Here is a 27,749-nt window from a genome sequence, read left to right on the forward strand (position 1 = left end):
TTCCAGGAAATGTCGTGTCTCTAGAGACTGGAGGGAGAAAATATAATAAAGCCTTTTGCTGGTGCTGGTGCAAAGTAAATGAATCTATGAACATTAGGCTATAACAACAGCCTACTGGCCTGGGGTGAGGAATGAAATCTGCCTTCAAGTAAAGTGCATTGCTTGGAATGGTAAAAATGCCCATTAGTCAACTGCTGAAGCCTGCCAGTAAGACTGAAATATCTTGGAAGAGGAGAGTATCCCGATTTTGAATACACCAAACATTTCCTGTCCTGATTCCTCCGGGCCAATCCCTTTTTCTCTCCCTCCCCGCCCCCATACCTTAGACACCCAGTCTTCCAGCTAAGAAGCCGCAGCAGAGAGGAGGGGGGGACAGAAAGGCAGCAACTTAACATACAAGAGTCATGGACTAGCCCTCTGCCTCAGGCTAGTTGAGCCGTCTTGGAGTCAAATCATCCATTCCCAGACTCCCTCCTTCAAGCCTAGGCCCCTAGAGGATAAGCAGCTTCCTTGGTTTCCCTGTTTTATCTCCCATCTGTTAGGACGTTCTTCCAAAAGTTCAATAGAAATTCTTGCTGCAGTTCCAACCCATTTCTCTTTGTTCCAGGTCACCCCCAACTCCTCTTCCCAAGATGGGGATTTCTATACTTAGAAGGAAGAGTGTTGAAGTGCTTCGAAAAATAAACAATAGTCATGAGAGGAAGAAAGGAAAAAATAAAGCCAAATATAAAGATAGTATTTTTAGGAACAGGAGGAGAAAAAAAAAATCACACATTCAAACTAGGTTTTTCTTCATCTCAATGAGTATCCCCAAGTAGCCAGAAAAAATTGTCATCAGGAAACCCTATTGTCCTTCCTTCAACCTTACCTGTTTGTGAACCTTTGTAAGCTGTTCCAGGTTGTTCTCAAGAAAGGAAATCTTCTGTTTCTGGGAGTGAATCCCCCCACTGTCTTCGGGTTCCATTTCTGCACTCTTGGGTAGAAAGGAATATAGTTATCAGGTCAGAGCAGGAGACAAAACACTAATTAGAAGTTTGTCCAGGCTGAGTCAGCCCTACTTGACATCATGGAGTCTGGATAATATAAGGGAAAGGAGAGAGAAATCAAGAATAGGAAGACACTAGATGTGGCACTCACTTTCTTGACTCGAGTCGTGACGTCTTGAACGAACAGCTTGCGAAGGTTGTGGAGGGTCTGGAGTTCCCGGGCCTGTAAAAGAGAAAAAAGTCTAAGAGAGCTTGAAAAAAATCAGGATGCATCACTTCTATGGACCAAAGTAAGATTCTGATCTTTAACTGATGTCTTCTGATGAGAGACATCCATTTAACATTAGAGTTTGGAAAAAGGACAGGAAAGAAAAAAATAGAAAAAAGGACAGGAGAATTAGGTTCAGGAGACCAGAGAGCTCTCCCTCAGAGAAGTGAAGGTATAATAAACATTAAATAATCAAATTATTTTTATTTCCCAATGTTCTGTACAAAATTACTCACAACAGTCTCCTCCAGCCCTTTGAGGTCCTGCTTGGACTGCTCCTGTCGCTCATAGAGAAATCTTCAGCCAGATCAATATCATGAGATAATTGGGGAAAAAACAGAATTTTTTTATGACATCAATCCATTTTCCCCTCCTTTTTTCTCCCCATCAAATTATTCTGTCTTTACACACATATGTGGGCAAGTATGTCTTATGTATGGGTACATTAATAAATGAAGGCATAGATGCCAGTTGATGTGTTCATACATCCAGAAGCTGGCCAAGCATACTTACGTCAGCTCCTGTAGTTTACTGCTCTTCTCATGCTCCTCATTCTTGAGTTTCTCATAGTCAGCCTGTAGTTTTTCTAGCTCCAGCTGTAGCTTCTGATTTAGGCTATAAAGATTGAAGATAGGTCAGTAAGAAAGAAAGAAAAATGTTTTTATCTTTTTTCCCCTACCATGCTTCAAAAAGAAGCAGTTCAGAATGGCTCCATCTACCTTTAGCTATCTGAGCTTAACTGGAATCAGTATATCCAGGTACAAATTGAAAATCGTGTCAAATATGGTCTTGGTTTCCTCCATAGCACCTGCATAGTGCTTACATATAAAATGTTTGTTGAATGAATGAGAGAAGAATTAAAGAACTTATTCCAGGGCTTCAGAATAATCTTTGGAGGACAAAAAGGAAGATAAGATGACCAGAGGGCTTATATAGGATTGGCTGATTAGGTCCCCTTACTCCTTAAGTTCATCAATGATTTTCTGCTTCTCGTTGATCTCATCCCGAAGCCGAGCCAGCTGCCGATGATGGGCCTCACGATGGTTCTCCATCTGCAGTTCCAGTGCCTTCTGCAAATAATATACCCCATCCCCCCATTTAAGAACAGAGGATGTCCCACATACATCCTGTAAAGTCCAGAGCAACCCTTTACTCTGCCAAACCCTGGCAGCTTCCCCAGTTTTCCCCCCTCCCCTCTCCCTCACCTTCACCTCATCAGCATCCTGGGTATCTGGTTCCTTGTCCTTCAAGGCTACTTCATTCACAGTTTCTGAGGAGGAGTAGGGAAGGAATTAACACCGAACATGCCTCTTCCAAGGAAATAACTCATTTCTTTATGATAGATGAGAGCTATTGTCAAGGTGGAGATACTGAATAGACCTCAAAATAAATTACATTTTCTGACCATACTTGAATAAATAGGCCCTTCTATTGGTTTTGAAACTTGTTGAGAATTATCACTCTTCACAGGAGAGAACACATAATACATGTAATGGATAGAGGACTAGAAGTCTAGAAGGCCTGGGTTCAAGTTTGCATTGTATTTGTTGCTTGATCCTGGACAATTCACTTAACCTCTCAGTGTTTCAAGCAACTCTAAAACTAAGTTACCGTACAGTGATAGATTTGCATTAGAGAAGAGATTTCCTCTAGAGGAGTTTCCTACCATAAGGAAATCACAGGTACATACACCACCCACACATACACATTCCTCTAAGTCCCAAGATAAAGTGAGGAAAGCAGGAGGAAGGTCTCACCCTGAGCCTGTAATTTAGCAAGCTCATCGCTCAAGGAATCATAGGACTCTTCAAGATGCCTCTTCTTCAGTTCCACACTTTGCATGTATTCAGTCAGGGATCGGATTTTGGCCTCATGCTGGTGAAGGGAAAGAAGCAGTAAACCAGAAACAGAAGAATAAAGGTAAAAGCAAAGATTCAGGAACATATTTCGAAAGTCCAAAAGGTTTTCCCCACCTTCCTAGTACAGCCTTCAGTGTTTTGCATTTTGCTATGGATTTTTATGGAAATGTAGTATTCCAAAGACACTGTCTTTAGAAGCCACCTGACAAGGCATTCTTCTCTTAGGAATTTTCAGTTTATCACTCTAAATCCCTATCACTTCCCTCTGTTAATGTTCTTCTGGCCTTAGATTACCATAACATTTTGGCTAGAGGTAGGAGGTAGTGAATTTTTCTAATAGCCACACTGATGGTAGAAAAAGATTCCTATCTCCTACAAAAGACCCTCAATTTTTGGTCCCTCACCTGGGAGATGAGCAGCTGACAGGAAGAGAGCTCTCGCCCAGTCACCTCCATTTTTCGGTGACATTCAACCTGTAGATTCTCCAGCTGCCGGCACCGCTTAACCACAGACTTGACTTCTGACTTGATCTTACTGATATAGAGTCGGGCCACCGTGAATTCTTCTTCAATTGCTCCACTTATCTCCACTGGCTATGGATGGAGGAAGAAAAAAAGACTTTCTCCTTAAGTCACACCTCTCTCCCTTCTGCTGTAGTGTCTGCCATTTTCTCAGATGGCAGCAGAGCTCTTCTGGTTTCCCTAGATTTCTTGTCGAAGATCAAATACTTCCTAATAGCCACCTACTACTTAGGATGTAAAATTAAAATTCCTCAACCCAGCCTTCAAGAATCTCTGCCAATTTCCTCACCTCTCCTTTTACCATATTAATCTTTCAACAAGACTTCATTTTGTTATAGAGTTAATATTTCTCACAAACACTTTGATCCAACTCTACCAACCTCCCTGCATGTGCTGTTTCCTCTGTCTGCTGCTAAAACCTGACTCAAAGCTTACCTCTACAAGGAAATTCTCTTTTTACTCTACCTTGAACACTTCTTTATTTTGCATTCTTTTACCAAGCAATTATTTAGTTGCTATAAAATTAGCCTTGCATTTGTATCTTTTTCTAATTTTTTAAATTTTTTAAAATAATTTTTGTTTCCTAGATTTATGTACTTTTTGTCTCCCTTTAGACTAGCATTTCCTTAAAGACAGCAATTACATTTCTACAGTGCCCAGTACCAAAGGCATTCCAATCAAGGGAGCTAACATAGATTTCATCCCCCCCCCCCAATTCCTCATACCCATTTAAAAAAGAAGAGACCTTATCCCTACTTACCAGCTTGATTTCCCCATTACCCACAATGACACTGAATTCACTCAGATCCTTCATTAGTCCATTAAGGACTTCAGCAATTCTCTTTCTCTGATGACCACTGACTTCTTGTATCCTCTGCAGCTCAGACTCCAAAGACAGCATAGTAGCCTAAAAAGAGTCACCACCATCCTCAGAGGCATGACCAATATCTGTCTCAGGACAGAGCCTCTCCTTCCCAACATAGTGAGATCTTCAAGGAGGTAGATATGATCTGACTAGCATTGGAAAGGGATGAAGGAAGGGAACTATAAGAAAGTTAAAATTGTGGAATAGAAGCAATACTTGAGAATATGAGGATCAGTAGCCAAGGGACTCTTTGGTCCACATAGAAAAAAAGCATGAAACCAAAAATATGTAATGATCCCTTTGGAGAGGGAAAGGTGCTTTAGTTTGGGGGTGGACAGACCTTATAACTGTTTGGCCACTTACCACCTTTTGTGACAGTTCATCCATCAGTAGCTGGTTCTGCTGACTCTTTTCCTCAACTTCCTGTGATTTTTGATCATAGTTGACTGCCAATTCTTCTAGTGCTTGCAACACCTCCTTCACTTCATCCTTGGCTGCATCATTCTCTGACTGCAGATGACTCAGCTCCTGCTGAACCTTCTCATTATCACCTCTTGTGGACACCAACAGCTAAGAGAATGGGAAGTTAGGTGTCGTTACAATAAGAAGTTAGATCATTGACTGTGAGTGACTAGTTACTTCTCAACTAGTGGCTTCCCAACGTGGGAAGGAAAGAGTTAAATCTCAGGGTTATTGCATTAGTAGGTAAAAGTGAATGACCTCATTGCACCTCTTATGGACATCAGCAGCTCAGAAAGTGGGAAGTCAGATACCAGTGATCCTCTAGTCTAAGTTGCCTTAGTGGCTTGCTGACCTAACGAGGTAGAGGTCCAAGTCTCAGGGCTATTAACCTAATAGACTAAGGGAATATTATAGACTTTAGAAGGGCATTTTACAAAGCAGAGAGATATTAGTGGATGGAATGATGTGGTCTAAATGATATATAATATAGTTGGGTAAATATGGTTGCATGAATAAACTTAAAGATATGATTCATGAATCAATCAGAAGGGAAGGTCTGTCATGTAATACCCCAAGCTTTGTTTTGTTCAACATGTTGACCAATAATTTGGATAAATGTATAGATGATGCCAAGTTTTAAAGATGATAAGGCAGGAAGGAAATGCAAACTCACTGGATGGCAGAACTAGGAATCAGAAAAGCCTTTATGTATAATAAGTCAAATCTCATAAGAAGAAATTGTATGAGATGAATATAAAGTCCTACATTTCTGTGGTAGCAGCAGTAACAACTAAAGCCTTTCTACGTAACTGAGGCCAGTTTCTCCTAAGGCTTTGCTACATTGACTAGATTAATTTTTCTCTAAAAGGTAGGGAAGCAGTTCCTGAGAAGTGATTAATTCAGGGGACTAAAGCATGAACCTTCCTAGGCATATGAGGCATTAAATAGGCATCCCATAAATGCCCTTTAGACTTAATGGATGTTCTGTTGTTCTGCCAGTTAAAATACCTTTGTGATTAGAGATGTTTCCATATAGAGACAAAGAGATCTTGGTCTACCTAAGCCAGTACGATATCTTTTCCATGTTTTGGTTAGATAAAACTCCTTTTGTTCAACCTTGAACCATCAGACTTGCCTGAGTCAGGCCTATTCCACAATAATGGTTAGTAAGAGTGTTAGTGCATCAGGATAAACTTGTTATCAATATGGGAAAAGAGTATGGCGAGGAAGAACCACTTTGATTAAAAGATGACTCAATATAGCAACATGGTACCCTATGACTATCATAGCATTGTTAAAGGGAATAAGAACAAGAAGTGTGTTAAATTCTTTTAAAAGCAAAGCTGTAACAAGAGAATGAGAGCAAACTCAAGGATAAGAATTGGACACATCACAAACGGTTAGAAAGCTTTATCCTATTACTATTCCCCCTCTGTCTTTTTGGAGTAATTTCTACAGAAGGGGCAAAGGGTGTAGTGGGCTTTCTCAACAACAAACTTTAGGAATTTTAAAATACCAACAAAACCTGATAAGTCACAATAGTAGTTGAGATCATAATTCAATCTAGCCAATTTGGAGATATTCTTAGCAGCAGAGTTCCATCCACTTGGGAAGCTTAATGAAGATTACTTTTACACAAAGTCTATTGAATTAGTTAGAAGCTCTAGATGCAGATGTCTCTTTTTAGGTAGCTAAGATGGGGAATCATGCTTTTCTCGCCTTGCAAAAAGTTCCCCAATGGGGATCTTAAGGGAGGGAAATTTCTAAAAGAGATGAATTTTGTAGACTAGAACTATGCCCAACTGTCATAGGCTGCTATACCCTATGACCACAAGATAAATAGACCTTCTCTTACAAATCTCTATGTCAGTTATGGTGGGGGAGTGTAAAATGGAAATCCCTGGAGATTCCCAAGCCATGCTGTAAAGATGAAAGAAGCACAATTATTTTACTTTACCAGTTCCATTTATAATTTTCCTGAATGGTTGATGATATGATCAAATGGCATCTGGCAGCTTTTGATCTACAGCGAGCTGAAAAAAGTTGTCATAACAATTTCTGAGGCCATTTCTTACTGTCAATAGTTAGGTAGCTCAAGCTAACAATGTTTGCTTTGAGGCTTCACTATATTCAAGCAAATTTTGGAATCATTCTCTTCTTCTAGGTTTGTTTCTTGAGCATCTCTCTCTATGATAGCATAGATCTTTATTGTGATATTATTTATTTATTCTTCCAAACTTAATTTCTGAATTGAAATTTTGTTGTGGCCTAGCTATATATATAAGGGTCTTATATTCTTTGTATTCTTTAGAGTCCTGATGCTGCTTTATTCAAATACTGAGTTCTGTGTTCTTCAAGAAACATCTTAGTCAGGAACCTATAAATTTTCAATATATCCATAGTGGTCCAATCTCAGATGAAGTCTGATCACTGCTATCCTGGTCTAAACTGCAAGTTTTTTCTCTGGTTTGGATCTGAGAGATACAATTATAGACTTGTTCCTGGTTGAAGACTGCTACTGACCCCAGCCCTTCAGCTAACTGAAAGTCTTACAGATTTATAGCAACTGGTTTAAGCTGTCTGACCTCTTTATTCAAATGCAGACTTCAGAGTAACCTGGGGAATGAATCAAAAACTTTATTCAGAAATCAAAGCTGTCCAACTGCTCATTTCTGCTCCTGTTCTTTGCCTAATATACAATCCCAAAACACTCCTTGCTCTAATCCACCAGTCCAAGTCTCCTCCTCAATCTGCACTATAACTGTGATCTGGCTCTGAAGTTAGAATGTCAGAGTTAGCAACTAGGTCCTGTTCCTGATTCCCGCATAATGTCAGACCAATCCCTGCAGGATCCAAAATCACTGTTATCTCAATCCAAAGCAGAACTCAACTCAGTCCCTTTATTTAAAAAGTTTTGAGAGGTTCCTTCTTGTCTAAATACTTATCCTAGTATCAACAGATTATTTTTGTCTCCTATTAACCTGAGATGGAAAATGACTCACTGTGATTTTTCCTTGTGTTTCCTAACCACAACTCAATTCAGAATTCTTTCTAGATCTTTATTTAGGTAATTGTTTGGGTGGAGCATGGGGAAGGTTGGAGGTAAGTTTTATTGCTTCCTCCTATTCCACCATCTTTGCTGGTCTCCCAACAATGTATAGAACAGGGTTCTGGATGTTGAAAAATGTATTTTTCTCTATCCCCATGGCTATAAATTTATAAATATAAATTCCCATAGCAGTTCAACTTTCTTGGGAAGGAGCCCAGTATATATTTACCATCCATTCCCAGAGCTACTCAAACTCTTCCTTCAAACTGCTGCAATTTAGTTCTTACATCTGAGGTACTGATACCATATTAATCATCTCCAGCTGACTGGACTGGAGGGTTATAAAGGTTCTAGGTCAGATGGTAGTCCATATAAGGGACAAAGAGTAGAAATCAGCCCCAAGAAAATCCAGGGTCTAGCCTATTTAGTCAAGTTTTGGAGAATACAGTGGTGATGTTTCAGATAATTGAAAACATAATCAAGAACATGCTACTAATCGTTAATTTTCCACAATCCAAAAAGGAAGTGCAGAGGCTTTTATGAAAATGTTTTTCTTCCCTTACGTATTCTAATAGCTTCCATTTACCAAGTCATCCACAAGTAGGGATGATTTTCAAGTTGGGCCCAGACCAGCAAGACCTTTGGTGAACCATCCACCAGTCTCCCCATGGAAACTTATAATATTTTGTGGCCCATGTTTTTAGAGGTCTCTGTTCATAAAGAGCAGACTGATTATACTGTAGCCTTTGGCAGATACCTAAAAGTAGCTAGGCTAAAAAAACTATTTGGTTTCTAGAATTATAAGGTCTCCAAAGTTGTACTTATTATATCACTCCTGAAAAGCAATTTTTTGACTGATACCCCAACTATTAGCATTAACTACCTTTTGTCCAAACCCAAGTGATGGATAGTTTTTCTGAGGAGATGAGTAGGGCAATGGAAAAAAGGGCTCTATTGCTAAATGGAGATTGTATCTTCAGGATCTTGCTCTCTCAGTTCTCTAAGATGGTAAAACTTCTCCCAGAGACTAAAATCTCTAGTCTCACCCAATGCCCTGTTTCCTTTGCTAACCAAATGATTCCACTCATGAAGCCCTCACTTCTGAGGAATATCATTCTGCTTAGTTTACTAACTGCTCTGCTCTCTACAAAAGGGAGAATTCATCATCAGGACCATTAAAATAATAATAGGTAATATCCTGAGGGATAGGGATGCTAACAAATCCTCTCAGTGGGCTGAGAATCAAGGCTTGTGAAGTAAGAATCTTGGGGAATAGCGTATAAGAATCTTGTACTGATTGTTGAACAATGGGCACGTGTCTGTCTAAATGGTCTGGAAGCTGGACAGAAGATTCGACAAACAAAACCTCTCTCCTTAGGGGTCAGGATAGCTGAAAGAATTTTTTGATACTGCCAGCTACATAAAGTTGTTTGTGGAAGATGTCAGCATTCACTGGAGAGATATACGCCCATTACTGAAGTACACAATCAGACTGATGCCAATGTGAAAAAGACAAGAGGTTAAGAAGTGAACCCATTACCAATCAGGACTTGAGACTGTGATGCCATGTTGTTCTCAGCAAGGGACCAGATAATCCTCCTAAGAACGAGGCAACTACTTGTCGCTGGAGCCCCTCATACAAAACAGAATGCCATGCACAGTCTTCGACTTGCCCCAACTGGCAAATCATTCCATTTCTTCTGTCTTAGGGCAAGAAGTTTGTTCTTGCTAAACAATAATTTTGTCATCACACCACTGATGTTTGGCGTCCTACTTCAGATAAGCCATGTCTTTTGCTGAGTTAGCACCCTTCTAGGAAGGGGGAAGGTTCTCTGGTTTTGAAGTTTCTGGGATCTATCCTATTTATCCAATAAGGAAAAGTTACTTTCTGACATTGTTCCAATTGATCCTCTCTGGCCTTTTTTATTCCATCCATCAAAGATTCCTCACTCTTCTCTAAAGGTTTCTGCCCCTCAGGATGTGTACACCCTGGGGAAATAGCTCAGTCCCCCTCAATTATATTTAATTTTTCATGGTATGATTCAGCCAACTCCTTCTCAGAAAAGGCTTGTGAAAACAAATGGTGGTATTATTGCAAAGTATCTTACTTTCTAATAGTATGGGAAAGCTAAAACGCTTTCTGTATAATAACTACAATGAATTTATGTTAGGACATTGCAGACAATCCTGAGTTCCTGGATCTATATGAGGGAGAGCCTCCCCCTCATGACTTTTTTAGGAAGGAAGATGTCCTTGCAGGTAGAACAAAGAACATTGAGGGGTGGTAGGTGGTACAGAGCAAGTCAGGCTACATGTAAGAAGGTAATGAACTCTTGGGCCTGTGATGAGGATTGGTAAATATAGTAGAATCATCTGCATGATAGCACTGATGTTTCTGATGCTGTTCCTGCTCAACATCATTTCTTTACATAAAGAGATCCACTGTGAAGTATCCCCAGTTATCACCTGTCACATGACAGATCTGGAACTTGGTCTTTTGAATCATGGAGTAAAAAACCCAGGGTTTCTGATCTTTGGCTTCCTTCATATTCAGTCACTTTGGCATTGTGTTCCTTCAGGGAACTACTGCATTGCTTGCCTTTTTTTTCATCCTGTACTTCTGTTTTTGTTTTTCTTTTACCTTGATTAAATTCTTTCCCCATTGATACTTGTGCCAGACTTCTCAAATCCCTGAGGTCTAAGTTGTTCAGTAATGACTTCAAAGCTATTTAAATGGTGGAGGGTCCTTTAGAATAGTAATTTCAAACTCAAATAGAAATTGAGGACACTAAACTTTACATAAGGATCTCTTTGGGCAGCATATTGTCTTAGTTTTAAAATGTAATGTTATCTATGCTTTATTGTATTTTTATTTATTTTGTTAAATATTTCCTAGTTACATTTTTGCTTATTTGTTTGTCTGCTTACTTCGAGGTCACTCTGGAAAGTGTTACAGGTTGTTATGCCTTGTAGGCCATATTTCTGACACTTCTGCCCTAGAAGACCCAGAGGATTTTGCCACCAAGAGATGGGATGTGGCAGGAGCGATATCTACTAAAAGTCCTGTCATTAAAGGTTGGGATAGTTTTTTCCTAGAAGTCTGGAAAACTATCTCTGAGACTCAATTGGCCCAAGCAGCTAAATATTGAACTTTTTTGATAACTTAGAGTATAAAAAGACCCATGAGGAGTCAGTGCCTATAGACTCGATAGCTATTCACTTACAATGCAAGTGAGTCCACACACCCTTCTGACCACAGGCATTTCTGTACTGGGGCAAGAATTGCACATCCTTTAACCAACACCATATCTATGGTATTGCTAAGTAAATCTCCTTTTGTTAACTATCAGATAGTCTCCAAGTGTCTCATGTTGTTCCAATCCTAAATCTAAATCAATGGACTAATCTTTTCTATAATTCCAGGTTGGAATATTATAGAAAAGCATTCCATGTGGGGAAAACAACAATAGTAACAACCCAAAACAATAGGGATTTTAGGAGAAAACAGGTTCACTATAGGTCAACAATGTAAATTCAATCTTATGCTACATTAATAGATGAATAGAATCCTGAATGACACTGATGGTAATCTGACTATAATCTATCTTCGTCAGGCTACATCTAGAGTACTATATTCAGTTCTGGGTCTCATATTTTAGAAAAGACATTGACAAGTTTGAGTACAAACAGATGAATGTTCTATAAATCATGCTATACGAAGAGCAATGGAAGACCTTATGGGAAATATTAAGCTTTGAGCTTAATTTTGAGAATTAAATTTGAGAAAATAAGACTTAGTTGTCTTCCAGTATTTCAAGGATTGTTATGTGAAAAGGAATTAGATTTGTTTTGCTTGACTCCAGGAAGCAGAACTCAGAGTAATTAATAGAAGTTGCTTACATCATTCTGATAAAGAAAAATTTCCTGGCTCCTTATATTGCTCAAAGGTAGAATGAACAGTCTTCCTCCTCCTATTGATTCTACTATTCAACCTACAATCTTCTCTCTGCTTCTCCCTATAGATATAAGCCTCAGTGTCCTATAGCTGCCAGGACAGCTCTTTTCAAGTCTTCAAAACACTATATGGAAAAATCCAAAGATATGTCTCAAGGACTTTTTGGTGGTATTCATAGACTTGTTAATTTCTCTGAAAGAAAAGAAACTAAATACATGGGAGAGGAGACGTCTCAAAAACCTTATTATCCCCCCAAAAGATGATCAAGCAAATAATAACTACTAACCTATATGCCCATTTTGCCACTTCTTCAAAATCTATATAAAAATAGCACATAATCTTGATGAAGAACTACATATGGTTTGAACCCAAGATCCTTCACCATCTTTTTGGCTGATCTCTAAACAGTTTCAAAGTTATCAACATCCTTCCAAAAATGTGGCATTTGGAATTGAATACAAAACTTCAATTGCAGTCACATATTAAATTATCTTAATGGAGCCCAAGGTATCTCTTTGTCTCTCTCTCTCTGTATCTCTGCCTCTCTTTGTCTCTCTTTGTCTCTATCTCTGCAAACATAATTAAATGATTTGCCTAAGGTCACATAGCTAGTAAGTGTCTAAAAGCCAAATTTGAATTTAGGACCTCTTGATTTCAGGGACAATACTTTATTCACTACACCACCTAGCTACTCCACAAGTAGCTTTCATATCACATTGTTGACTAATATTGAGCTTTTAGTTCACTAAAATATCCAGCTCTTTTTTATAAATTGAAAACTGTTGTCTAAACAGATTCCTCCATCTTGTACTTCTGGCAATTCTTTGAACCTGAATGAAAGACTTTCCATTTATTCCTATTAAATTCATCTTATTTGAATTTTTTAAAAGTAGAATATGTTATGCTGGGGGTTAGTGAATTCTGTATCACTGGAAGTCCTCAGTGAGAGTTGGATGACTATTCAGATATATTTTTAAAGGATTCCTATTAGGTATACTTTTGATTAGATGATCTCTGAAGTCCTTTCCAACCCAAGGTTTGATGATTCTCAATTTAGTTTTAATTCTGAAACTACTGATAGAAGCAAAAGACCTAAGAGAAAGAAAGCTTTTTGCTAGATAGGAAAAAAAAAAAATGTAGCTCAGAGGTATTAAGTCAGTAGTCCAATACTCAGACTTTTCAATATGTAAGAGAAGCCCCAATAATTTAAAAAGTCCTCATTGTTATTTTCTGTACATATAATGTACTTTCTCCCTTCCTAATAATAAATTAGATTTCTCATGCTCTCTAAGAAAAGAAATATTCAACCTACCCCTCCCCACTCCACCCCCCCCACCCCGTTTCCTTGTCTCCTCCTGACCACTAGGAAATCCTCTGAGTTCTAGTTGTCATCACTACTGCTGTAAATATAATTACCTCTTCCTGGTCCAACATTTGTTGCTTAAGTTTTTCCATCAGTTGACTCTGCTGATTAATCTCATCATCCTGTTAGAGATAAAATAAAGAAACAGGCAGAATGAAATTTTAGGAATTCTCTCTCAAGGTTTTGTTGGGGATCTGCTTTAGAATTACCAAAAGTGGAAAAAGGCATTATATGAAGGACCCGCCCTAGTCACCTTATCATCTAGCTGCTTGTAAAGACGCCTTATCTCTTCTTCATATTTCTGTCTTTCCTCAGGCGCTATTCGAACCACAATGGATGAGTTGTCATTCACAGGTGTCTCCTCACAGAGTTCCCCTCCAGAAGTTGTTCCTTCCCCACCCAGACGCTCAGTCTCTGGCACATTCTCCCCTAAGGAGGCAATACAGGAAAAAGGTTGAAGATGAGCCTAAGATACTCTCTCTATAAAGATAAAGGGACATTCACATGGACATCCCTCCAAAAGAAAAGCATACCAGTTAGATTCCTTTACTTCCTGCCACAAAATCTTTTTTGCTGTAAAAAATTTACCTGTTTTTTGCCCCTAAAGAAAGATCCATTTTCTTCACAAAGAAATCCTTCATCATTACTTAGGGATCACCCTGTTATCTTTTAAAATTCCCTTTCTAAGAACAGAGCCTCCCTGACCTTTTATGTTCCCCTCTCAAAGAAGGGATTTGACTACTCTGACTACATGAAACTTCCCTCCTCTTCCTCAAATGAAAGTTTCTTTCTCATCACACCACCTAAGGGGGTTTCTTTCCCTCAGGGGTCCTATCCTGCTCTAACCATTTCGCCACCGACTCAGCTCAGCTTCCAGCTTAGCAATTGTCTCTTTTTGTGCCTTTGTCTTCTCCTTCTCTTTTTCATATTTCTTCTTCCATTGCTCAGCCGTCAGTTCCAGATTTACTGAAGCAGTGTTCTTGATGGTCTTTGCCCTGGGAAGAGGAGGAAGAAGAAAATTAGGAGATGTGGGGATTGAAGAGACAGGATGGGAAGAGCTAGGATGGTTTCAAGGAAATTGCTGAGGGAGAAAGTATAGGCTTGCCACAGACCTCTGTCCAAACATAAGAGTAGATTTGGTCTCAGCATCATTGTAACTGGATGGTGAGCAACAGATAAACATGGTTGTCCTACAGTTCCCTCCCAAAGAGTCCTGAAGGATCCTAGTCATTTTGCTGTCACGATATGGAACGTAGCTTTTCTGAGGAGAAATGAAACTGAGTGAGAAAAAGAAACCTGATATGAAGGTCAAGAGGGTAGGAACTGGGATCAGAAAACTTATTGAGTGAAGGGATGAGAAGATTGAGACGCTTGGGGGAGGGACATAAGGATATAATGAAATGAGGTAAAGGTAGAAGGGACACTCACTGTGCCTTCAGCCAGGGCAGAGATCACATTCCCCAATGCTGACAAAGACTTGTTGATATTCTTTGCTTCATCCAACACAGCTCCCTCTGCCCCTGTTTTGCTGACCTATGCAGGGAGAGAAGGATGTATGTATCGTCCAAGCTTCAAACAGGCTGCATTTTCACTCTCAGCTGGAGTTTCTCAGATTTTTAAGGGTGGGAAGGATACAGAATAAACTAAAAGTCAAACATGAATAGAGAGGACTTTTTTCTTTAGCCAGGCTTTCAAAGACTTTGATAAGAAAAGTTGCCCCTTGAGATTTCCCACCTCCAACCCTGACCCTCCTTCTAACCTTCTCACTTCCTGCCAGGTCCACTAGATAGAGCTTCCCACTGAGCTTTTGCTCAGTCTCCACATTTTCTTGCTTGATGTTGATAAGGAAAATGCTGTGACTTCGGGAGCTGTGCTCATTCATGTCTGAAAAGAGCAAGGGAGAAAAGGGTAGAATGATAGCCATCCTTCCCTCTGGCTCAGTGTCCCTGGCCCACATAAGACATTTTCTTTTTTGAAGAACAACAATGTTCCAGATTCCCTTCTGCTCCTTAGTTCCGTAACCCCAAAGAGAGGCACAGAGACAGAAGTACACACCCACATCCATACCCCACCCCACAAACACACACATCTTAGTTTTCCTACTCACTAGTAACTGCCACATGGCGATTTGATTTCCCCTCATCAATAACATCCAAAATTTCTTCTGGACTAGACACAAAGCGCTCAGTGCAACCCTACAAAGTAAATATAGACATGAAAACATTGGCCACAATACTTCCAATTCACTAGATGGAAAGTTGACTACATTCAGTAGTCATTCAGTCCATTGTAAAACTACTCTTCAAATTCTGACCTCACTAGATATTTGACCTTAAACACACCACCATCCACTCTGTCCTACCCCATACTGCCCCCCCCTTCTAATTCTTAGAACATTGATATTCTGAATCTTCAGACACTGATCTCCAAATTACCATTCTTCTTCTAACCCCATTCTCACCTTGACAAATGGCACCCGGTTCTTATCTTCATGCACAGAGAGATTTGTCTTGGTCACTGAATTAGGATGAAGAAGGGTAAGACCTGTTATCTGAGGTTCCTGTTCTTCTTCTATTTTTCTATCATTCCCAAATCATACTGAAGGTTTTTTTTTTTCCCCCTGCCCATATTTCTCTAGCTATCATGAAGTATCCCTGGAGGTCTAACTCCTTTTCCTCTCCTCTAGAACTCTAGCCCAAGAATTATATGTCCTTAGCCTTTTTTTTCCTCCAGGTTGAACCTCCTTAACTTCTCTCTCAAACCTGTAGTCCTCTATTTTTAAGACATATTCTTATTGTTATCTTTTATAGCCTTTTAATTCTTAGAAAGGCTCATGGAGGTTCTAGAACAGGAGGGAACAATGCTTTTGTTCCTTCCCAAAGTTTTTATACTTTGCATGTCTTCCAAAATTGTTCTCAAATAGGATAACAATAAGAAAATTTCTTTTCACCATCCTCCCATCTTCCCTTCTCTCCACTTCCCAGAGATAGACTAATACTCACCATCCAGCAGGTCACGAATTTTATCCAGATAAATCTCAAAGTAAGAAACCTGAGTAGGGGAAAAGATGGGAATAGAGGGAAAAGACCTATGATTAAATGACCCTTCTCTTACTATTGGTAGGAGGGACAGATCAGTATACTAAAAAGAACACTGATAGAAGAATTGCACAAGTTTAACATATATTGGATTGATTGCTGTCTGGGAGAGGAGAAGGGAGAAAAATTTGGAACACAAGGTTTTGCAAGGGTGAATGTTAAAAACTATCTTTGCATGTATTTTGAAAATAAAAAGCTATTGTCAAAAAAAAAAAAGGATACTGAGTTTTTTGTAATGATTCATGTGTTTGAAATCCAACTTCAACACAGGCAAGTAGTTTGGGCAAGTCACTTAATCTCTCTAGCCCTCAGTTTCTTCATTAGTAAAATGAGAGTAATAATACTTGCCTTATCTACCCTCATAGAGATGATAGGAGAAAAGCACTTTAAAACTTTATGTATTTTAATAAATAATTGCTTTATATATTATGATGTAAAATGTTTGTAAGATTTCCATGATCCTTCTTAACCTTAACACTTGTGAATTCTAATTGTGATCAAGAGAATATTGTATTGAAAGGGACCTGTATGTGCCAAAATGTTTGTAGCAGCCCTGTTTGTAGTGGCTAGAAACTGGAAAATGAATGGATGCCCATCAATTGGAGAATGGCTGGGTAAATTGTGGTATATGAATGTTATGGAATATTATTGCTCTGTAAGGAATGACCAGCAGGATGAATACAGAGAGGCTTGGAGAGACCTACATGGACTGATGCTAAATGAGATGAGCAAAACCAGGAGATCATTATACATTTCAACAACGATATTATATGAGTATGTATTCTGATGGAAGTGGATTTCTATGACAAAGAGACCTAACTGAGTTTCAATGGATAAATGATGGACAGAAACAGCTACACCCAAAGAAGGAACACTGGGAAACGAATGTGAACTATTTGCATTTTTGATTTTCTTCCCGAGTTATTTTTACCTTCTGAATCCAATTCCCCCTGTGCAACAGGAGAACTGTTCGGTTCTGCAAATATGTATTGTATCTAGGATATACTGCAACATATTTAACATATACAGGACTGCTTGCCATCTTGGGGGGGGGAGTGGAGGGAGGGAGGGGGAAAAAACGAAACATAAGCGAGTGCAAGGGATGATGTTGTAAAAAATTACCCTGGCATGGATTCTGTCAATACAAAGTTATTATTAAATAAAATAAAATTAAAATTTAAAAAAAAAAGTAATAAACTATCTAGAAAGAAAAGAAAAAAAAAGAGAATATTGTATCAATTTGATGACTTCTCTAACCAACCTGATGAGACAGGTTACAGAATATAAAATTTTATTTGGAGGCATCTGATGGGTCCTTCCCAAAAACTGAATTCCTTTATAAGAAGATACAAAATTCCAATAATTAGCTGACTGAGATATAGGGGCATGGATATAGGGGGATTCTTCCAGGAATTACCTCCTCTTTAAGGTCTATAAATTCAAGCCATAATAGCAGCTTCATTTCCCTTTCTTGGACTCTAAGAAGATAGAGTAGGGCATGGGACTAGGGCAGGGGGGAGGGAGGGTGGGGAAGAGATGAAATCTAGACCTTGCCACTTTCTACTGTTTCTATTATTCCAAATAACATAAGTCCAATGGAAAGAGAAATGTTTAATACCCCCAACTCAAAATATGTTAGAGGTAGTCTAAGTCACAAAAATAGTACTTAAAGTCCTGAGAGATTCTGTAAGATTCTCTAGACAAGAAGGGAATGAATTAACTCCCAAAGTTGATATTACTTGAGAAGTCTCACTTCTCTGGACAGAAAGTTAAATAGTGGATCATTCTGCTTAGAAATCATCAAATAGTTGCCCCAATAACCCACAAATTTATCAGAGAAAGCTAGTGCACTATTTGATAACTTTTTTGCTTATACACTTCTATGAATCCCTTGTGTCTTATGCACATTTTGTGGAATGAAAAAAGATTGCTGTATACTTGATGCTCTTTTACTGCACAGTAATCCATAGGCTCCCTTGTACTTGAAAGCCCTTTTACTCATTTGGGAGTGAACATATACTATAGGCACAAGCTATCCTATTTGTATTAGGTTTTTTTCTGAAATAATTCTAGTTGGAAGCAATGAGTCAAGGAGAGAATGTGGTTATCATGGGGTCAGCTGCCAGGATTGTATCAGGTTTGGGTAAGGTCACAGTCTAGAGTGAGAAGCAGAGGTAAATGCTTGGACTACACATTATATCAATACATGGTTTTGGGTCAACATTTCCTTGATGAGGAAGAGTAGGAAAAAAAACTGTGGCTCATTTTTCCAAAACTAGAGAGATAGATGGAGCTGCAGCAGGTTGAGACAAATATAACATTTTAAACTAGGTCCAAATAGTATCTATCTGGTCAGCTCTGAAAATGGTAAGGGATCAGAAGGAGCACTAACTCTGATGTTAGAGATTGAAGGCACCTAAAGAGAAGAACATATACAGCTTTTCTGAAGACAGCTTGGCAGCTGGTCTAGTTATTCTAGAAATCTGTTTGTGTTTATGGCTAGAATAAGGATACTTTAGAATAAGATTTCCATGCTGTTAACTTTATTAATATTCCATATTCTATAATATGTTCTGTAATTTAATCTCAATGTTAACTGTTCATCTATAGTCTATACCTTAATAAATCTGTATCATGTGCCTATTCTACTTACATTTCTTCATATAATTGCTAATGAACTCTTTTTTTAATTACAGGGAGTTTGATGTGGAGTAGGTAGGCTATAATTGAGAATCTCTAAATGTCAGGAAAAAGACCAATGGCAATGATTAGACAGAGAAGGGATAACGACCCTTAGAACTCATAGCTATAAATCTTGCAATAGAGAGCTAAATGAAAAAAACATATAGTTGAGATTTGATCTTTGGTATGCTAAATTTCCTGTTCAGATAAGAAGGAAAATTTAAAAGAAAGAGTGTTTGGAAGGGAAGTTAGTAGGAGAAGGCAATTTATTGGAAGAGTGAGATGAGGCATATTAGAGGAGAGAAATATAAACAACATCTGAATTCCCCTCTGGTTTCAATATATACCTAACTTCACCAACCTTTCCACTTATTCAAGATATCCAACTATTCTGTCATACTCACCTTGATGTGAAACTCAAGGTTCTCATCCATGGAATAGATATGATTGAAGATGTCACGGGCAATTCGAGGAATGATTCCCATGAGCTGAGGATCATGCAACTTCCCCTAGATAAAGAGGAACATCTTAAAGTCAGACTGAATCATGGGAAGAGTAGAGATATAGGGATGAAAGTATCTTCTAAATGCAATTATTTGCATCAAATTATATGTGAATTCATAATACAAAGGTAACACAGATTTATTCTTATGTGATATAAAATAAAATTTAAAAGTAGGATAGTTGGTTCATTCTGCAATCAGAAGTTGGTTATCTCAAGTCTTGAAGATCTGCTAGTGTCACTAACACCTTAGTGGAAAAAGGATGTGGAAAGTAAATAGGGGATTTCATGGATTGAAAAAATAAAGTGACCTAGTCAATTACTATAGCAAGACATAGGAACAGACTTTGTTGTTTCTTTTCTGGAACAAAAAGAGGAAAACTGGAAGATATGGGAAGGGGAAAATTGAGTCAGGCTGAAAATAAAATATTGTCCATTCAAATTATCCTCAGCAGGTTCATATATGATTCCTTTCAATCTACCTCTCAATCAGGGCACTGCACAATAGATATACTGAGGTCTCTGTCCCTCTCCACAAAAGACAGAAATCTATTTTAAGGGACTAACTTCCTCAAAACTTCCAGGCCCATTTTTTTTTTTTTTTTGCTCCTGCAAAGATACCAGAATTCTCACCTCCATAGTGTGTGTCTTTCCTGATGAGGTTTGTCCATAAGCAAAAATAGTGCCATTGTAACCAGCAAGAACATCTGGAAGAAAAGAATGGTATTGGTAAAGAGAAGGTTTAAAAGAGAGAACTGAGACATAGGAACTGTCCCTTCCCCGGACACAAAATATACCAATTACCTTTGACAATTTGCATAGCACATGCATGATAAACTTGTTCCTGTGTTGTATTTGGAGGGAATACTCGGTCAAACACATACGGCTTGCCCTGGAGTAGAAAGAGATGGTGTCAGATATGATGAAGGGTGGGTGCCCCTTTTTCCAGGCCACTTGGACAAAACTCCCACCTTTACCCCTATTCCTCCATAAATTTAAGGTCTGGTCTGGGGGAGTTGCAGAGTAGGCAAATACAAAAGAACTAAAGAAGGGAAGGAAGCAGGAAACCGATAGAACAATCACTATTTACAGTAAAGGATGGGATAAAAAACTGACCAAAAAAAGAACATAAAGGAAGAGATGAGATGGAGACAGAAAAAGATTATATTTTTGAACCTATTGACTTAGTATGCCACCTCCCAGGATGAGATAATGAGAAAAAGGCAGCAAAGAGGGAAACAAACAGTTTGTTCATATTAAAATTCCATCTCAGTCCTTTGAAATATAAATCTTTGCCTTTCCCCAAAACTGTTTTCATGTCTCTAACCAATGACAGAGAAATACAGAAAACCAAAACATATCTGTTCTTTGGCCAGTGATTCTAGCCTACTCTCAACTCTAATCATTTATCCATGTTTCATGAATTCAGGGATACAGCCAGAAGAGATTACATACACACAAATTCCTGAGTCAATCTTGTTCTCACAGTTCCTCTTCCTGAGTCTCAGCAAAGATGGTTAAATGGTCAAATACTCCCAGACAACACTCCCATTAGTAGTGTTCCAGAGAGCTCTAAGCTCTCCAGAGGGCGCTATAGCTACATTAAAACTGGGGGAGCTCTCCAAGTGCTGAAACATTAAGCTACCTCAGCCACCCCCTCCCCAACTCCCATCCTTTTTTCTTTTGCCTGACTTGGAGGTAAAAGGGAAAATCAAAGATACAAGATAATTCTAGGAAGGATTATTAGACTTGTGGCAGTAAGACATTCATGGGCTAGAAATATTAGATTAACTGGGTCCAGTGAGGTATAGTGAAAAAGGCATTAACTGGGAGTAAGGAAACCTGGTTTTAAATCTCAGTTTTAATTCTTAGTAAGTTGAGCTTCAGTTTTATCACTTGTAAAATGGAGGTAATGGAAATCATGCTATGTATCTCACAGGACTACTGTTTGGAAAATATTTTGTAAATTTTAAAGTGCTATGTAAAATATGATTGATTGTTAATGTGTTCCTATCTTAAATAATTCTAGGAATTTGGAAGCTAAAAAGAATGTTTACCTCCCCATCTTGCTGATGTGTTAAATCCCACTGCTAGAACTTAAGGCTTTGTTTTAGTTAAAATTAAACTATTCTTTAGAGAAATGATGCTTTTAAAAATACTTATACCTTAATATGAATGAGTTTATCAAATTCTTCTCTGGGGGAAGTTTTGATCATAAAGGGAGCTCAAGGGGACATTGGGGATAAAGAAGAAGTGCTACCAAAGAGGGGCATGATTGAAGAATTAAGTGGCTGCAGGCAGAATTGAAATTCATCACAATTTTGCCCAGGATGGAATGAAGATAGGGTAACTTCTTCATGGAGATTAGCCAACTAACAAATACCAATAATCCTTCAGACTTCCATTCCCATCTTCACTCAACAAATTATTTTGTATTCAACAAATATTATCGAGTAGAACTGAGCAGAAATGTTGAACAATGGACTTCCCATATACCAAATCCCGTTTATAGAATGAATATGTGCAGTCCTTGTACTATTTTCCAACCTCATGAGGGAGATGTATCTCCTTTGCTTCCTGCCCCTTACTGCCATAGTCATTGCAGTCACTTCCAGTGAGCTTCCATCCTGATTGAGAAGTGAAGGTAGGTGCTAAAAACATCTTGGAAGCCAAGAAACTGGTTAAATCAGAAATGCACACACATTTCTCCTTTTTAGCCTCTAATATCTAATATATAACTTATATCCCACCCACAGTAGTCTCTAACCTTTCTAGAAATGAATAATGGAAAAAAAAAAAAAACTGGAGAGTTCTCATTTAAAGATCCTAGAAATCCCAGCCTTGAAAATCTGTCCTGCCCATAGATAGCCTGTCTACTCCAAGTTAAATCTTTCTTTTTCTATATTTAGTCTCCTTATTCCCCTCCTAATCCATGTCTTTCCAGATCCTTTCCACAATTCTCCATGGAATGTTATATGAGATACAGGGGTAAGGTACTCCTTTTCAGGTGCCTTAGTCTAAGACACCTAGTAATGTCTGAACTGAGAACACCAAGCCTTGTCTCCTTGGTGATGCTCTTGGGGATTGTCACCATAGCAATGCCAGACACACAGACTCTAGAGTGTTCACTTCTTTGTCCTTTCTCTCATTGGGTCTTCGTCCTCTGACCACCCAAAACTAAAAAGGATACTAGGACCTACCCTGCAAAAGCTAAAGTAATTAAGCATAACCCTCATGCTGTTTTCTAACACCATTCCCATCTCTAGTAACACTGCAATCAAGTCGTAAAATCAAGTCCCAAGCCAAATTTTTTTGAGGTATTCCTTCCTTTTCCCATCCAACTCAATCTTAATACTCCATGGCTTTTTGGAAAGGGGAGTAGATAGTGTCTAGGGCTATGAAAAAAGCTAGTAGACACTGGAGTAAAGGAACATATGTGTGGAAGGAACTAGAATATGGGGTTAATTATCATTCCTTCTCTGTTTGCTCCACCTCTATCCTGGTAGGGATGCATCCTAGACAGCCTGGCGCCCCAGACACCAGGCCTTTCTCCACCAGAGCTGTCAGAGAGATCTAAGCACACAGAGAAACAATGAATGACAGAGAGTGAGTACACACCATACAGTAACCCAGACACCATTTTAAAATAAAACAAGCTATGAATATTGTTCATGACCCTTTCCCCAGATCCATGGGGAAAGTTATAAGTGGAAGCTGGGGCCAGAGAGAATTATAATGTTGTCCCCTAATACAAAGCTTTAGTCATTTAATGAGGCTGTCTTTTTTTTTTTTTTTTTTTTCACAAAAAACAATAGGTCTAATGAGACCAGGTAATTTTGATTATAAAGAAAGAAAATTGTAAGGATTTAGGGCCAAGGAAGATCCTTCTCTTTTCCCTGAAGATACTTCCTATGATCTTCTCTTATATTTCAGCAGATCTTAAAACAGCTCTGTCCCATAATTAACTCTTCTCAATCACTTTCTATTATGTCATTTTTTCAATATTCATTTTTATAAGATTTATATTGCCTAAATTTTCTCCCTCTCCAAGGTAACAAGCAATCTGATATAGATTATGCATGTGCAATCATGTTAAACATATTTCCACATTAGTCATTTAACTTTTCCTTCAAAAGAATCTCCCTCAAAATACCAAATACCTCCAGAAATGCCTCTTTTCTCAGGTCTCGTGCTCTTGGTGTAAAGACAAACATGGATGTAAAATAGAAAGATAAAACACCCCAGGATTCTGAGACAAAATGGCCCCTCTGTCTAAGCTTGTAAAATGAAACAGACAAGGAGAGAGATGGGAAAATCTGAAGACTCAAAAATGAGGGAAAAGATGGAGGTGGTCTCAGTTAAGTCCCTCTTCTTCCTTCTTCCCTTCTTTGGATGTCACCTCCCCTCTTAACTGGGAAAAGCTGGGAGACATAACCTGTTCCTTACCTTTTAATTAAATAGAAACATAGTACAAAAGTATTATGAAAGAAACTGAGAGAAGTTTAGCTCAATGTTATATGAAAAATCCATCTGCAACAACTAAGCTCAGGGGTAAAGTGATTAGAATATGTAAAATCTAGCTAATTTGCTCATTTATACTAACCATAAATATTCCCACAGTTTTATTTTCCTTTATGTCTTTATGCCCATACTTAATCATAGTTTCATTGAACCCTAGGATCTGGAATATGAACAGACTCTAACAATTGCATTTTTAGCATTTGAAGAATCAGAGAGAAGCTCTGAGGTGATCTAACATAAATCATACTATACAGGAATCTATCAAGAAGTAATCATCTACCTCCTCTTGAAGATCACTTCATTCAACCCCCCCCCCCAATTTAGAGACAAGGAAAATGAAGTCTGTTAAATTTAAGTCATCTGGATAATAAATGGAAGACTTGAGATTCTAACCCAGTTCCTCAGTCTCCAAATCTAGTGTTCTTCCTTCTATCCTAATGGCTGCCAAAAGAAAGAAAAGCTCACCTTTAAACAGTAATTTTATTTTATTTAGGTTGGGTTTGGTAAAGATTGGAGAAAGGGAGGGAAGAAAAAGTGTGGGAAATGAGGAAAGAAAAGCAGACTGTATCTTCATGGTATCAAATAAACACATAAAAATGATAGGCAAGTAAGCATCCATCTTTTTGAGTCAACAGTTAAGACTGGAGGAGGACAGAGTGGAACTGGTTGTCCTTGAGGGCTGAGGAGGTAGGGAGGAATGAATTTCTCTCTCTAGCCACTCCTTTTTCATCTAAAGCTCCATTTTCCCTGTCTTTAGCCCTTCCTGATAATCATTGCTCCACTCCTCCCTCAAATATAATGTGCTTTAATATTTCCCCCACCCAGACTCCAACTTTGGACTTTTCAGGTCTCAAGCTCTACCACCTTTACATTATGTTCCAACTTCAAGGATCATTTGGAGGCCAGAGCCACACAGTCCTTATTATCAGAGTTATGGCAGACATAAATTTTGAAGGTTTAGGGAAAGTTTAACATGCTACCAGAAGCTTAGACTGGAGCCTGGGCCTAGGAATGAAACCTAGGCCAGGATGCAGGGGAATGACGTGAACTCTTGATCTCCTCCTCCATGGGTGGGGACTGTTGTGATGAAACTGAAGTGGCTTCATCTGATTACTATGAAAAAAGGTGGTTAAATAAGAATATGAACATGTTGGCATTTTTTGAAGAGATAAAGGGACCTTTATTAAATAAGCCCTATCCTGAATGTTTTTTCCTACTAAGTTCAGACCTAAGAGGTTGTAGAGAGTTTGTTGTTTTTTTCTTTTTTATCTCAGAGGCTTTTTTTCCCTGTCAAACCAAATTGGGGTGGGAGGGTGCACAGCAATGACCTCCAGAACCATGTTAAGAACAAGTTAAGGAGATGGCAATAGAACTTAAAAATGGAAATAGCCCTCCAATCTACCAGTCCCCAGAGTCAAAGAAAGGTATTCTCTGGCCCCATAGACTAGATCTCCCTGGGGTAAGCAGAAAGACTGAGCACAACAAAAACCTTTTCCTAGCAGATCTAGAGTCTCAGCTGGGGTGTGGTTGGGATAAAAAGCCTCTACCCTATACCCACATTCTGAGGGTGGCAGGTGAAAACTGGCAATCGGGATGAGATTAGGAATGGAATCTTGACCTCTGAATTAGAAAATAGGAGAGTAAGTGTATAGCAGTTGGGTTAGCACCCTGCAGAGGGGAGAATTGGCAATCAGTGATTGAATTGGGAGGGATTAAAAGGAAGACAACTAAATGAACCAGCTTTACCTCTGCAGAGAACCAAGAGTTCAAATCCTAGCCCAGGCCACACCCATCTAAGGCCTGAGCTAAGAATTGAGTGGGGAGGGGAAGGAGGGGCTGCGGAAGTGGGGGATGGAGAAAGATGGGGAGAAATAGAAAAGGGATGATGGAGGGAAAGGGGGAATGGAGAGTGAAGAAAGATGGAGACAGAAGAATTGGATGAGTGGGGAAACAAAACAAGCATTAACTGACATCTGGGACATATTCTATACAGATGCCCATCCCTGCACCCCATCGTCCTCATCTGGTGGGCACTCACCCCAATAATGACGCTGTCATCCCCTTGAAAAAGAGGGATAAATTTGTCACCCCGAAGAATCTCCGACTGGTTCAGGGGTCTGAATCGACAGAGCACCTTGATGCTGCATTCATTGTTGGTCTCCGCCATGGTGATGACCGGTGGTGGTGGTGGTGGTGATGGTGTGGGGGCGCTTTGGAGAGAGGCTTGGGGAGCTTAGCAGAGGCAGACGAGGGAACAGAAGGGACTCAATCTCTTGGACTGATGCTATATGGAGAAGGAAGAGGAAGGCTGATGAAGGGAGAGAAACTGGGGAAGGTCTCTGTGGTGGCACTAGAGATTTTTAGAGAAAACCCCCTCAGCTTCGTCTCCGGTTTTCTCTTTCCTCTCTGCCTCAGCCCCTCCCGCTGCAGCTCTACTCTGCGGGGTTGCTAGAGTTGGGAAGGGGGGGGAGGGGGGATCTGGAAGAGAGCAGGAGGCGGGGCTTCTCTTAAGGTGGAAGGGGTTAGGCTGTTGATGGAAAGGGATCCAACCCCTCACCCTTTCCTTAATTTGCTAGATAAACTAATAATCATCCCTTCCCGCACCAGAGAGAACCTGGGTTCCCCCTCAATTCCCCCATTCCTATAATTACTGAATCCTGGATACCCTTGTCCCCTCAGACAACCAGTTTGATAGTGTTGGCTAAGAACTGGCTGCAGAGGAACAACATCCCCGCCCCCCTCCCCAGCTCCACCCTCTAGGAGTGGAGGAGGGGAATAGGGAGATACAGCTCCCCATCCCAATGGAAGAAGGCGTAATGATCAAGATTCCGGTCCTTTTCCTTCCCAGACAGTTGCCCCTCCTTCCTAGTATAAACTGAGGGGTTTGGGGGGAGGGGGGCGGGTAGGGAGGGAAGGCCTTTCCCTACAATTGAGTAGTTCTTGAAAGAAACAAATAGCTCTTCTCCTAGCGATTGCATTCCAAGGCCTGGAAAGTATGAGTTGTTGAGATATTCTCATTTCTACAACTCTGGAAGGGCAAAGGTCATGTATAGAGGAAAGGTTTTGGAGTTCAGAGGAAAGAAAGCAACCTAGACTCCTCTGTGGACTAACATGCGTGCATGTGTGAGTGTGTAAATAAAGGCATGGAGAAAAGGTTGTTCAGGTTCTGGTTATTCCTCCTTAAGAGAGAGAGAGTTGCGGAAATCAAAAGACTTGGGTTTAAATCCATTTCAGCCACTTAGTGCCATAGCCAGAGTGATTGGTATTTTTGTTCAAGGGCAACAACATGGTGGTCAAGGATTTTGCTTCCTTCCCACAACTGGCATCCTCTTGCAAATTCAACTGCCTTCCTCTGGCAACCACAATCCCTGGAGCTTGATCTCGTGGTCCTTGACCGGCCGTAGCCATTACTTTGCTGAAATTGAGCCCAGGCAAATCCAGTCCCTGTGGACCACCTAGCTTCCCAACTTCCTCAGACTGAGGACTGGACTTTCTGGGATTACTGCTCTTCCCAACTCCTTGAGAAAAGTGGGACTCTCCACTGAAGCTCCCTTCTTCCCAGATGAATTTATCCCAAGTGCAAGAAATCCTAGTTAAGGTTCTGAGCTGTGTGACCTT

General features: G+C 39.5%; 1 protein-coding gene across 2 annotated transcripts in view; it reads right to left on the reverse strand.

Annotated features, from left to right (window-relative positions):
* KIF5A (kinesin family member 5A) overlaps positions 1-26,587 on the reverse strand; it is a 33,898-nt gene extending 7,311 nt beyond the window's left edge. The window contains exons 1-23 of one of the 2 annotated variants that reach the window (XM_051962069.1): positions 26,170-26,587; positions 20,415-20,502; positions 20,244-20,317; positions 19,513-19,617; positions 16,331-16,379; positions 15,790-15,845; positions 15,436-15,523; positions 15,088-15,212; positions 14,757-14,861; positions 14,441-14,589; positions 14,175-14,323; positions 13,582-13,757; positions 13,382-13,450; positions 4,863-5,069; positions 4,395-4,541; positions 3,518-3,706; positions 3,012-3,129; positions 2,466-2,524; positions 2,215-2,324; positions 1,768-1,869; positions 1,491-1,551; positions 1,138-1,209; positions 869-973 (exon numbers count right to left, since the gene is read on the reverse strand). In XM_051962069.1, the coding sequence (XP_051818029.1) occupies positions 869-973; positions 1,138-1,209; positions 1,491-1,551; positions 1,768-1,869; positions 2,215-2,324; positions 2,466-2,524; positions 3,012-3,129; positions 3,518-3,706; positions 4,395-4,541; positions 4,863-5,069; positions 13,382-13,450; positions 13,582-13,757; positions 14,175-14,323; positions 14,441-14,589; positions 14,757-14,861; positions 15,088-15,212; positions 15,436-15,523; positions 15,790-15,845; positions 16,331-16,379; positions 19,513-19,617; positions 20,244-20,317; positions 20,415-20,502; positions 26,170-26,298 (2,532 nt within the window). In that variant the 5' untranslated portion in view covers positions 26,299-26,587. Of the gene's footprint in view, positions 1-868; positions 974-1,137; positions 1,210-1,490; positions 1,552-1,767; positions 1,870-2,214; positions 2,325-2,459; positions 2,525-3,011; positions 3,130-3,517; positions 3,707-4,394; positions 4,542-4,862; positions 5,070-13,381; positions 13,451-13,581; positions 13,758-14,174; positions 14,324-14,440; positions 14,590-14,756; positions 14,862-15,087; positions 15,213-15,435; positions 15,524-15,789; positions 15,846-16,330; positions 16,380-19,512; positions 19,618-20,243; positions 20,318-20,414; positions 20,503-26,169 lie in introns of both variants that reach the window. The other variant, XM_051962068.1, reaches the window with a different exon arrangement.
* Positions 26,588-27,749: the final 1,162 nt, after the last annotated feature.

The sequence above is a fragment of the Antechinus flavipes genome, chromosome 5 (genome assembly GCF_016432865.1).
Source record: "Antechinus flavipes isolate AdamAnt ecotype Samford, QLD, Australia chromosome 5, AdamAnt_v2, whole genome shotgun sequence".
Taxonomy (NCBI): Eukaryota; Metazoa; Chordata; class Mammalia; order Dasyuromorphia; family Dasyuridae; genus Antechinus; species Antechinus flavipes.